We start from the raw sequence: 13,183 nt of genomic DNA, 5'->3' as shown, positions 1-13,183 counted from the left end.
AATAACAATAATAGTTAGTTTCCTACTATATGCCAAGTTCTGTTCTCGTCTTAGTGCAGGTATTCATACATGCAATCCCCACCACCATTTTATGAAATAAATCATTTTATTCTTCCCATTATACAAATGAAGATACGGAAAGGCAAAGTGACTTCTGTTTAGAATCTCATAATTAGGAACTAGCCAAATAGGAGTTGGACTCTGGTATACATCCTCCTAACTGCTATGCTAGCTACCTGGCTTTCTCCTCATACTGAGATAGGAACCAAGGAAACTCCATCCAGTAGCTTCTAAGGTCAGGTGTTGGGTGTGTTCTTTCCCACAATTCATCTCCTCAGTGGTAGCAGCAGCCTATGCACTAGGCTTTGCGGCAATGGTCTTGGCTGTATGGCTGTGTGCCTACCATCCTCCAGGCACTCAAGGTCCTTTTCCATGTCACTTGCATGTCCTTCAAGGCTCAACTTAAATATAATCCTCTCAGAGAAGGCTTCCCTGATATCTCTTGATGTGGTTATAAGTGATTTTTCCCACTTCCTTTGGCGAGACATTGCTCGTGACTTACACAACAGGATTTTTCTTTCTACCAGGAAATATTTTCCACATATTTACACCTGCCTTTCTGGACTGTGAGTCTCTAGAGCAGAGACTGTTTATCCCTATAATTCCAGTAGCTAGTATTTAATAAATGTAAGTTGAATAATTTGAATAAGAAAAAGGTCAATTAAATGTTAATGGTATCACTTATGTTAAGTAACCAAAATTAAATTGAGATTTTTAAAAACTTTTATTAATTTACCATTTTTCTCTCTCTATCCCTGACCAGAAGATAAAGAATGTGTTTATATCTGTTTAAACTGTAAACGGTTGTTAATGAAAGAGGAATAAGAAAATGTATTATAATCTTCTAATTTGGTTATGAATTTTGTCAGATCCATCCAGTGGGAATGTGAAGACCTAGTCAGTGAAATCTCTCACCTCTCCCCACAGCTATTCCCTGGCCAGCACCCAGGGAACAATAAAAATACAGCCTCCTCCCATGCTCCTGTGCCTTTTAATATTATCGTGCTCAGTCATTCCATCCTATGATGTCATTGTTTTATATAACTGGGGCAGAAAGGGAGGGAGAAGAGTCAGATCACTGTACACCCATAGCACTTCTGATTCTCATCACCTCTTGCATTAGAGGCTTTTTTTTTTTTTCCCAGTAAAGTCTGAGAACTGAAAAGATTATGGCGCCCCTTTCAACCATGAAGTTCCAAATAAAAATAATTCCTAACACCAGCGAATTTCTGATATATTCGACAATAAAAAATCAAATGGAAAAATAAAATGTGTTTCCTAAGCCTAAAATCAATTTGCCTCTGGATTATCCAACACATGGCTCATTTCTGTTCTCCATTCCTGCTGTGTCCAGTTTAGGTGTTTTCCGCCCTTTTTCCTTTAGTTACTCCTCTTATACTGACCTTTTAAATGGTGAGTTGTTCCACATTTCATCATCAGATTAATTCTAGCAAAGCCCAGGTCTTCTTTTCGAGCCAGTGTGCAACACACTTCTTGGCAAAATTAGGTGTTTAATAAATGTATAGAAGAGTGAGGTCACTCACTCCTGCAAAACTCTGTTTTCACTACTTTTAAGGTGCTCCATATTCTGACTCAAAATGTCCTGCTTTATTTTCTATTACTCCCTTCGGGCTAGTTGTGCTCCTTTGGAACCAGCAGCTGTGTGTCTTCTGAACATATCCCATGCTGTCCTGCTTTATTTTCATATTCTCCCCTCCTTCTGGAATGCTTTCTAATAACTTCTCCCGCTTGGATTCCTCCTTATGTGTCAAGGCACGAGTATACCCCAATCCAGCATAATTTCCACTCCCTCTGAAATCTATGGCATGTTTTCTATTCCTCCCTTTTATATGTGTGCACAGTTGTCTTGGTGTGCTTATTTACTCACAGTCATACCTTTGATGCCCAGCTGTGTCAGGTTCCTCTGAAGTGCCCTCCTCGCCCTCGCCCCCCACCCCCTGTCCACATGTGCAGAACTCAGGAACTCATCAAATGCGTCACACACATGGGGAAGAAATGTCAACTTACCTGAAGATTCTGTGGAAGATGTGAAGGAGGTTTCTTTCCCTTTTTTAACTTTTTGTTTTAGAATAATTTTAGATTTCAGTAAATTGCAAAAAGAGCAGAGCTGCCACCTACTCCATCCACCTACAGTTTCCCCTATTATTAACGCCTTACATTAGTGTGGTACATTAGTCACAATTAATGAGCCTGATGGATACATTGCTATTGACTGAAATCCACATGTAGTATTCAGCTTTCCTTAATTTTTACCTAATGCCATTTTTCTGTTCCCAGGATCTTATCCAGTACACCACATTATGTTTAATTGTCCTGTCTCTCTTTAGGCTTCGCTTAATTGAAAATGTCTGAGACTTTTCTTGTTTTTGATTACCTTAACAGGTTAAGAACTTCTGGTCAGTGTTCTGTAGAATGTCCCTCTGTTGGGATCTGTCTGATATTTTTCTCATGATTAGACTGGGCTTACGGATTTTTAGGAGGAAGACCAGGGAGACAGAGTGACATTCTGATTACATCACATCAGAAATCTAGACTATCAGTATAACTTATCATTCTTGGTGTTAACCTTAATCACTTGGCTGAACTAGTGTTTGTTAGGTTGCTCCAATGTGAAGTTTCTCTATTCCTTCCTTTCCATATTGTATTTTTTGGAAAGAAGTCAACATGCAGAGCACACTTAAGAGGTGGGAGTTAAGAGGTGGAATAATAATTTACACAGGAGATTTCCCGGCTCCTCCATTTAAAAAATGTAATCAATTATTTATATCAGTATGGACTTACGGTTATTTATTTCATCCTTTGGATTATAGTCCAATGTTACTTTATTTATGTTGTTCCTCAAATTGTTCTAGCTTTGGGCATTGGGAGAGCTTTCAGTTGGCTCCTATGTCCCTCTTTGACATACCCCCCCATTTATTTGTTTGTTTATTTTTGGAGCACTTCCTTTGTTTCTGACACTACAAGATAAGCCAGGCTCCAAATGTATATTTCCTTCCCCAGTCCTAGAGTCAACCATTTCTTTGAGGAGCTCTGGCTCTTGTTACTGGGGAAATAGCATCCAAGATCAAGATCTGGGTGCTAGGTATGCTCATTGCAACTGGGTGTTGTTCCTTCTAGTGCTCTCAGCTGAGAGAGTGAGGAAATATATATATGTATGCAGACATACGTGTATATATTTCTGTATGTATCTACCTGTATCTATTTCTATTTTTCTCCCTAAGATACTCTCCCTGTTATAAAGGCCATAACCTTAATGTCATCTGCAAAATTCCTTCATAAATTAGTGTGTGTGTTCTTTTTTAAGATTTTATTTATTTATTTGACAGAGAGTTAAAGAGCACAAGCAGGGGGAGCAATAGAGGGAGGGGAGAAGCAGGGTCCCCTCTGAGCGAGGAGACTGATGTGGGGCTCAATCCTAAGACCTTGGGATCATGACCTGAGCCAAAGGCAAGTGCTTAACCGACCAAGCCCCCCAAGTGACCCCATAAATTAGTGTTTTATTGAATAACTGGGAATAGGAATTTGGGGAAAAATTCTGTCTACCACACTGAGTTTATATTTCAGAAATGAAGTGTGCATGGTTTGATAGCTCGTTCCCTTTTAGCACCAAACGGTATGGAAGAGGGTTTTATGTTCTCAAACCCACAGTGCGTAGGTATCCATTTGACATTTTTTTATTCTCAAGTTTTCTGGCCACACAAGATTTTTTGCCATATCCCTGTGCAGCACTCAGTAGTTTTCCTATTGTTATGAGCAATTTAGCTCTCTTCCCCAGACTTGCATATGCTGCTCAGAAAAGAACACAGCTCTTAAGCATTTTAGCTCCCACCCAAGGAGCTCCTCAGACTTTACTTTCCTAAGTCACACATCTACCTTACAGTTCTTTATGTTTTTGATTAATATTGCCCCCTCCCAACATCTTCGTTTCACCTCTCTTTGTATGGTTTTTTAAAGCATGAACTGTATCTTTATCATTGTATTCTGGAACAATGCTACAGCTAGCCCCTAGTGTGTATGCAGTAAATATTTATTGAGCCGACAAATAAATGACTTGGTACAATGTAAAAATCAGATGGCAAAGGAACTGACAAACTTGAAATGCATGCTATATTCCATCCGCTTGGGTAGGATATTTGTTTACTATGTACTCTTTTCTTTTTTTTTCCACTGTGTGAAAACCACCTGCAAAAAATGGCCTGAAATCTGAGATGCATTCGATTTATATAGAACACATGCTGTTTATAGAAGCATTACTCAATAGTATCACGCTAGTGAACCTTGATAATGTGTGTCAGAGGTTTCAGCATTAGCCTGGATCATCAGCTTTACTACAAACAGCTAAAATATATTGATGGTATAAAATTTATTTTCTCATAAAATGTTGCATGGCCAAATTTTGGGACTTGGCTAACCAGCTTAGAATTATTTTTATCTATATGTTTAGTAAAAGGAGCTGAGGTGGCTGTTTATTAAGTCATTCGCTTAAAAAAATGCTTATCATTGATATAAAATTTAAATACTGGGCCTCCGAACGAATAGCCTAGAATGATCCTCATTTCACATACTTAAGTTCTAAGATAATCTTGGAAGTTGCACCCATCTGTGGGTGCTTCTTACAAAACCTGCGTTGGATGGGTACTTGCTGTCTTCAAGCTGTGTACATCAGCCTCTATATGCTAGAGCCCTAATTTTGATGTGAAAAACTGTTCAAATTTGGGTAGTGGGAAAATTTCTCCTCTTTCTGATCCTTCTCTTTCCTTTTTCCTCCTCTTCTTCCTCTTTGTCCTTCTTAAAATAGCCACCATGGTCTTGGGTGCCACACATTTTTTTGCAAGTGGTTTTCACACAGTGGAAAAAAAAGAAAAGAGTACATAGTAAACAAATATCCTACCCAAGTGGATGGAATATAGCATGCATTTCAAGTTTGTCAGTTCTTTTGCCATCTGATTTTTACATTGTACCAAGTCATTTATTTGTCTGCTCAATAAATATTTACTGCATACACACTTGGGTGTCACTCTTGTTACCCACAAGAGTAATTTTTCTTCAGTTAAATCTCACATGTTTGCAGTCATCCTTCAAATACCCAGTGGTTTGTGTCAGAAATGAGCAATTAAGGGGCTTGTTGACCTTTCAGAGTCAAGAATTCTCCGTTTTAGGGATTTATCTCTTGCTGGGAAGTTTTTTTTTTTAAGCATAAAAATGTGTAGAAGTAGAATATTACAGAAACACTTTGAGTTTTTGGCTAAACTTTAAAGGAGGGTACTCCATCTTTTCTGGTTTCTATTGTAAGGCAGGTGTTTGTATTTTCAATATGTGAAAAGGCAGAACTCTGTCTATCTTGAACTTTCCTGAGCCCTTCCATTTGTAACATTCAAGCTGTGGAAATGACTAAGAAGCTGCTACTAATAGCTAGTGGTTAGCAGGAAGTGGTTGGTGAATGACTTCAGGTGAAGTGATCTTTGTTTCTCAGCCATGAAAAATTATTAATTCTTCTAAAAAGGTGCTAGAATTGAAACAAATAATAAACAGAAGGTAAAATGATGGTTTATACAAGGGCTTCCAAAACTGTTTTCTTCCACAATAAATGAAGATAAGATTTCTTGGCATCCAGATGAGAACTTTCCAACATTCCATGTGTGCATAAAATTCCATATATGCAAACAGGTTTCACAATTTCAAAGATCTGGATTGCTTGTAGGCTACATTTAGCTGAATTGAAAATCCATCTCTCTGGTATTCATCTTACCCCAATAATATGTGAATTTTATCCTTAGGGCCTGTAAGAGTTAATGTCATAAGTCGGAATTTACTTACTAGTAGATAGATGGTTGGGGAAAATTGGTTCAATGTTTTTCTTAACTGATTGTGTTTTCAAGATGAAAATCAACAGACTATGAATCAAGAGTTGCCAAGAAGATCAGTGCGTTCCATTTGTACCTATACCATTGATTGCATATTTCCCTCCGGATAATTCTACTTTAACAAACACACACATAGTTTCTGGAAAAAAAAAAAAAAGAAAGAAAGAAAGAAAGAAAGAAATGTTAGTAGCAGAAGCTGCTGCTCTGGCCTCCTATGTTGGCAGAAAGAGATTGCCTGATTTCTATGTTGGCAATCCATATTATTTTTTTTATTGCATATTGAATAAAAGGGGACTGCTAAACTGCAAACAATCTGAATACATTTCTTTCTGCACTCTCAAATTTTCCAGCGTTGGAAAAGGTGGGGTGGCCCCTTGTACGTTTTTAAAACTGAGCCTTGTGTTTTGTACTGGGGAAGCATGCATGGCACCCATGTTCCTGGTGCATCATGTATGTTGCACATTTTACAAGTTTCAAAGCCCTTTTTTATATTATTTCATCTTCATTTTATAATGATTCTACAAAACAGCACGGACATCACTGTAATAATTTCTAGATGAGGAGGCTCAGAAAATTTCAGTAGGTTTTCTATATTCGTCAGGCTAGGAGAAGGATTAGGACCTAGGTTTTCAGATTTGAGGAAACTCTGGTGCAAGTTCAGAGCATGATTGCTTTTGGTCAAAGGGCCTTGCAAGGTGATAGCAAGGACATATTTTGCAACTTATGCTCTGGAGTTATCCGATAGCACTTTATACTTCTCTTTCCCATCATTGTGAGCTCTTCATAGAATGAGATCTCATTGTTATTCTTTCCTCTGATTTTTAATAATTAATCTTATTTTCCAGCAGGAATTTTAAAACCTGACCTAAATATTATAATTAATACATTGAAAGGTTCTATCAATAGGACCCACTCAGGATCCCTTTTGCGGTATGGAAATTCATGAATGTAATTTAATGTTACTTTCAAAAGACTGAATTTTGTGTTTTGCAGTTTCCGTGACGGAGTTTACACAGTTGTATTCAGTGAGAGAGGATGGGCCAGCTTCTGAAATCTCTCTCTCTCTGGCAAAGGAAGGACCTTAAGTGCTGCTGTGTTAATAGTGAGAGAGGAGAGTTTTGATTCTTCCGTCATCTTTTGCCCAGAAGAACTCAATGCACAGCTTCTACTCACTCCTGATCATTATGCCTGGTCATAGCACGATGCTATGAGTAGATAGGGACTGTTTAAGGAAAATGACTTTTCTACTGATTCCTGGGTTTCTGAATTCCTATCCCTTTAATCTACCTCTGTCTTTTGCTCTTTTCCACATACAAATAAGTCCTCATATCTTCTTGTTAGAATTGGCCATTTAGAGCCACTTGACAGAGTTTCTAATCATGAAAGTGTTCCTATTTCTCAGAACCAGGGAGAAACTCAAGAAATGGCTTTTTTTCTTCAGTGCTTTTGAGGTTTTAAGCCTCTTGGGTGTGGAGTAGTGCATCATGTCCTTCTGAATTTTTCTTAAATTAAATGATAATGCAAATTTAATTTTTCTCCATAGAGCCCCATCTATGAACTGATCTGAGCATATTTCCCCTTTTTATGATGACGAAAAGAGAAAAAAAGAAGTGAATTTTCAGGGGTGAAAGATGTGTTCCTTTTAATTGGAGCACTTACACTATACCTAAGAATATTTGGAAAGTGTTGGAACCTAGTTATATTTTCAAGAAAAGGTATTCTGAAATCTTATATATTTGAATATATAAGATTTCAGAATAGTTTTTCTTGAAAATATTTGAATATATAAGATTTCAGAATACCATTTCGTGTGAATTCTTCAGGTCTGGGTGGAATGAACATGAAAATGTGTTGGACATTAATTCCTCTAGGAAGTCTGGGAAATGTCACTCTCCTTTGTCCTCTTAGGTGACCATGTTTGCACTGCAGCTGGGCAGTGCCACCTTCCTGCTTACGGAGCCCGTGATCAGTGCGATGACGACCGGGGCTGCCACCCACGTTGTGACTTCACAAGTCAAGTATCTCCTGGGAATGAAAATGCCATATATATCTGGACCACTTGGATTCTTTTACGTGAGCTTTCCATATGTCTTTGTTCATGTATTTTGGGAGTGCGTTTCACAAAGTAGAATTCGGTGAATTCTAATACTGAGATTTTTCGGTAGGAATGGAACGTGGGTTTAAATACAATCATTTTTGGGATACTTTTAATGTAATTTAGGATATGAAGCTAACTTAATATGTTCTATCTACTAATTTTGGAAGCAATTCTTCATAAAAATTGAGTATGATATAATTTGGGGTCATGATTAGAAAAAAATAACTGGAATTTTTTTCAAGAGCCAGCTCTGTTGCAACTTCTCATGGAAGTCATCTACTGGGATTGGGGCCCAGTTAGACTACAGGACACTCTACCACTTTCATTTAGTATTGTGAACTCCAGTTTGGCTCAAATCACAGGCCTGGGCAAAATTGGTGGCCGGAGCCCCAGTGGCCGACTATGAGCTACTAAAAGTCACTTAAACCTGAGGGAGGAACCTATGGCCAATTTCAAAATATTACCCTAATAATACTTCATTTTTTTTGTCCCCTTTTGAAGCTGACCTAAAATCTCTGACTGCACAAGAAGTCATATCCTATGGAGCTTTATAAGAAAATGAATGTTTCATCAATAAACTGGAGGGCAACCAAACTTCATTTTACTTAATTTCTTAATTTTATGTAGTAGAGAAGGAAAAAAAAAATTTCCCTTCTTTCTAGGTTCTGAGCTGTGGATCCTTTAACGAAAAAACAGATTAACCAGAGAAAACCAACAAGTTTATTAACATGTGTATCATACAGGCAAGGGAGAAACTCAAGAGATGAGTAACTTGAGAAAGGCTAGAATTTGGGTGTAAATACTTTCTTCACCCAAAACAAATGAGGAAAAAGTGTGCAGAGCCAAGTTATGGGAAGGTGACCAGGGAAAGTACTGTAAACAAGGATAAGGTTTGCTGTGCAGATTTAAGTTGTTCCTTCTTCTTCTTCTTTTTTTTTTTTTTAATTTTTTATTTTTTATAAACATATATTTTGTTCCTTCTTCTTGATGGGAGTGCTTTGTGATTTAGAGTCACCCTTTCCTTCTATGGAGAAGGAGACACCTTATAGGTGGAGAGTTCCTTTGTGAATGTAAATTTCTCTTACAAAAGGGTCACTTATATTCTGTTTCCAGAGCTTCCTTGTGTCGGCTGTTTCTCAAAATAACAACCTGAAGATAATCCTTACGTCAAACAGGCATATTTTGGGGTAGCACATCCTGAGCTCTCACAATGTAATGCTGCATACTAAGTAACATTAATGTTTTATAGTGAGAGAATTCTGACCCTCAATTTTCTTGATCTTAAAGGCTAAATAGTAGCTTAACATAGAAGTACAATAATTTCTTCATCTAATGCCTGATGTTAAGGTAGTTTGCGGTGTTTCACTATTATACATGGCTTCACGAGGATCTTTGTTATTTGTATGTTATTATCTGCATCACTGATTATTTCATTGGGATAAATTCCTAATAGTGGAATTACCGGGTCAGAAGGATGTAAGATGTTTGCTAAATTTCAGTCTGAAAGTTGTGCTCATTAATATTGCACACTCACCTTATCATTGTCAACTCTAATTATTACTATTTTAAAAATTGGACACTCTGGTACCTGAAAAGTAGTATTATCTATCTGCTTAAGTGTGCGTTTTTCTGAGTGACTGGTAAAGCAATCCATAAAGATAATAGTTGGCAACATGGAGCTGGAAGCTGGTTCTGAATTTTTGCTATTTAGGTAATATCCTGCTCAATGACTCATTCATTATAAGAGAGCTTAAAACCAGAACAAGAGCGCTGGAACTGAGCCTGGAGGCCCCAGATCAAAGGAATGCAGACCAAAGTAGCTGTAAGCCATCAGGTGACGGGTTCCTTACGACTTCTGGTGACACCAGGTCTACACCAGAGAACCAAATCAGCATTGGATTCTGTCTTGACCTTCCTGAATGGTGTGCTCATCTGTGCGTGGGAAGTGTAAGGAAATGTAAACAAATTACAAATTAGCCTTTTCAGTCATATTCACACACACAAATAATCATCCCTTCTTTCTCTAATTCTGTTAAAAGAGGCAGGAGAGCCTGATAGGGGAATGACATTCAGTCTTTCAGCTTGTTTCTCTCCTGGCAAGTATATAAAATGCCATGTTAAAGTGTTTAGTGTATGTTTTCTTTTTTCCATTTTATTTTCTTGTGAGGAAAACTGTAAGCTACTTAATCTTTGCCTTGTCTGTCAAATCCTATGTGGCTTTTTGGAGGCAAGGGGTTAAGTTCTCACAATGAAACAGGATCAGATTTTAAAATATTTATAGATGGCTGGCTTTACAGTCACTGTATTCAGTTGGTGGGAATTGCTAAGCTGTGTGCTGAGAGAAAATGAAGAAAGTTGCTCTTGCTTTTCCGTGTCCCAGAGTCCTACACTGTTTCGTTGCTGAGTTGGAATGGTGCTTTGAGTCTTTGCCAGGGTTTCAAAAATGAATGTGGTTATTTTAACCTCAAAAATTGTGGTGATCTGAGCTTTAGATTAAGAAATAAATTTTGTGTCATGCATAGGTTCTACTGGGACATTTGCAAAGTGAGCTTTGGTGTAGTTAGGCTGAGGAAACTGATGATGATAATGTAAGTGTGAACTTGCCCCTAGCTCGTTTGAGTGGGGTGTGCAGGACCAAAGCTGAACTCAGGTCTGAGGTATAGAACAGAAAACAAAATGAAGGCCTTGATCATCAGGGCCAGAGAACCCAGAGGAGGGTGAATTAACACATTGGGGGATTGTTCACTTTTTGACTATATTTCCTACCTGTGAGGTTTCACAACTTCTATCCTTTTTGAAAGCTACTCAGGCTTTCATATGATGGGAGATAAAGAATATGTAGCTGATTATCTTTGGAACATAAATTAATATCTAGAGTATTTGAGACTCTTGTACAAAAGTCAGTGGTCACGCCTAATTTTCTCAGCCGGAACACTCATTTTTCTTAAAAGAATTCAAGTTTGGCCAATGAAAATGTCTGTTGGTTAATTTTGATAGTTGTGATCTTTGCTATCAACGTCACCGTCTGCCTTCATCCTGTTCTGAGGTCACTGGAGTTGGGGTCTCTCCTTTCTGCCATGGGGATGATTTCTTAAGTGTCTTCTACCTGGGGGATGCCTGAGGCTGTGCTACTAAGAGAATCTGATTTTCTAGTTTGAATATCTAAAATCTCCATCCCTTTGGTTGCTCTGGACTGGTGGGTGTTCTTGCCTCAGCAAAACATTTTTTTAAAGAGCAGTTTGAGTCAGAAACACCTGGTGGCAGGTTCTGCCCTGTCAGATTGCAGAACAGATGTCTGATAGGTCGTAAGAAGTAGATGTGCCCTAATGCTTCTCCCCTTTCTACATTTGCCATGTAGATCACATGCCACCTATGCCAGCTAAGATCAGAGAGGCCACTTCTTCTCTTCTATCTGAAAACTGGTAAGGAGCTTCACCAGAGGAGGGGCTCTCCTATCAGTGTTAAAGCCTTCTAAAGCGTTCAGCTCCTGATCCTTCGAGTGCCTCTCTCAGAATTTCTAGGATCTTTATATTCAGATAGATCCCCATGTACACCCTTATGATCTCCTTGATTCCCAAGAAAAGTGGGTAGAATTAGGCAAAATTCATCTTTCTTATTTAACTCCCCAAATTCCTTCATGCATCATGTTTTACTTTCCCCTTTGTTATGTGAGTTTTATCTCTAAATTCATATACCTCTAATAAATTTTAAATTATGGCCATTTCTTAATGGTCTTTGAAGTATTGCACATTCCTTTTTAGTTACTTATGGGGTAAAAATCAGGTTTTTTTCTCTGAGTTGACTTTTAGCTCTGCTGATTTTATTTAGGGCCCAAACACTCAGGTAGGCCATAATTCATCTTTTCTTTTCTTTAGAAAGAGGCAACAGGAGAAAGAACTTGAGAATTTTATAAGCCCATATTCAGATCATAACTCTGGTCTTGACAAAATCACCAAATATCTTTGACTTCTGGTTGCCTGTTCCATAAACTGATGATAATTATACCTATTGGGATTCATTCTTTAAGTGAAACACCTAGAACATATTCATTAAACAGAAGTCATTATCTTTGTACTAGTAATGCATCGTTGGATGTAACAAATTTAAGATTTTTGAAAGAGCTTCTTATGTAAGAGATACTTCTGTCTATTAATAATAATAGAATAGTAATAAATGGTTTTCCTGTAAACTGTGGAGGACTCGATCAGATAACCAAAGCAAAACAGTAAAACAAAGTTCTATCTCTTCTTGCAACTTAGAAAGATGACTTCAAAATTTATAAAACTTAAAAAAAACCCTGTATCTGCTGTTTATAAAAAGAGGTAGTCATCAGAATTCAAGAAATGCTATGTTTTTAGTTTATTTTTATTTAAAAATATTTCCATCTATTCAGCTCACCACCCCAATAGTTAAAAATTCACTTAATAAATTATAACAGTGCTGGAATACATGTTACACTAAGCAGAAGCAATAACATTCTGTCTTGGGACTTTGGCAAACCAGTGACACTATTTTATTCCTGTCTTTTTTACAATTCAAATATTTGACTGATAGTTGGTTCCCCACATACATAAGAGGGAAAAGTTTAATTCTTCTCTAGAATATTTTTTTTAAATTTAATTTAATCTTATTTTTTTCAGTGTTCCAAAATTCATTGTTTTTTTTTTTTTAATTGAGAAATGATGATGTATCTTTTGTTAGAAAGGATGTTTCCCCAAAAGGCACAATAAAAATTACAAAAATTCCTAGTTCCTATTAGCACATGTGGGTTTCTTTGAGATGGCGCCAGTATCTCAGCCTGGAGCAACATATGATAAATTTGGCTGAGTTAGTCTCATTGGCATGGCTTCATGTGAGTACTGTTCTAAATAATTATGTACAGTTCTGTACATTAAACCCAAGAGCACAAGGCAAGCTTGGCAGCATATTCAATTACCCTTCTTGGAAGTTTTTATTTCCTTCCTTAAATCTGAGGAGTTTCAGGACTGAAAAACAGTTTCATTCCTACCCCAATCCCTGAAGTACAAGCAAGCATTTTCTAGTTTGGACATCCCCGAAGGCTGCAAGGCAGGAACCAAGAATGTTAATAAAATGGGGTAGAAACGTCAGAAGGAAATCAGAGCCAATAAAACATTTTTTT

General features: G+C 37.5%; 1 protein-coding gene across 1 annotated transcript in view; it reads left to right on the top strand.

Moving 5' to 3' along the window:
• Positions 1–13,183, top strand: part of SLC26A7 (solute carrier family 26 member 7) — a 115,012-nt gene that overhangs the window by 41,990 nt on the left and 59,839 nt on the right. Inside the window, exon 5 of the mRNA XM_082719408.1 lies at positions 7,854–8,018. Coding sequence (XP_082575534.1) covers positions 7,854–8,018 — 165 coding nt within the window. The remainder of the gene's footprint in view (positions 1–7,853; positions 8,019–13,183) is intronic.

This window comes from Mustela nivalis, assembly GCF_964662115.1.
Source record: "Mustela nivalis genome assembly, chromosome: 2".
NCBI lineage: Eukaryota > Metazoa > Chordata > Mammalia > Carnivora > Mustelidae > Mustela > Mustela nivalis.
The sequence above is the reverse complement of the archived record's forward strand: the minus strand, read 5'-3'. Positions and strand labels throughout refer to the sequence as shown.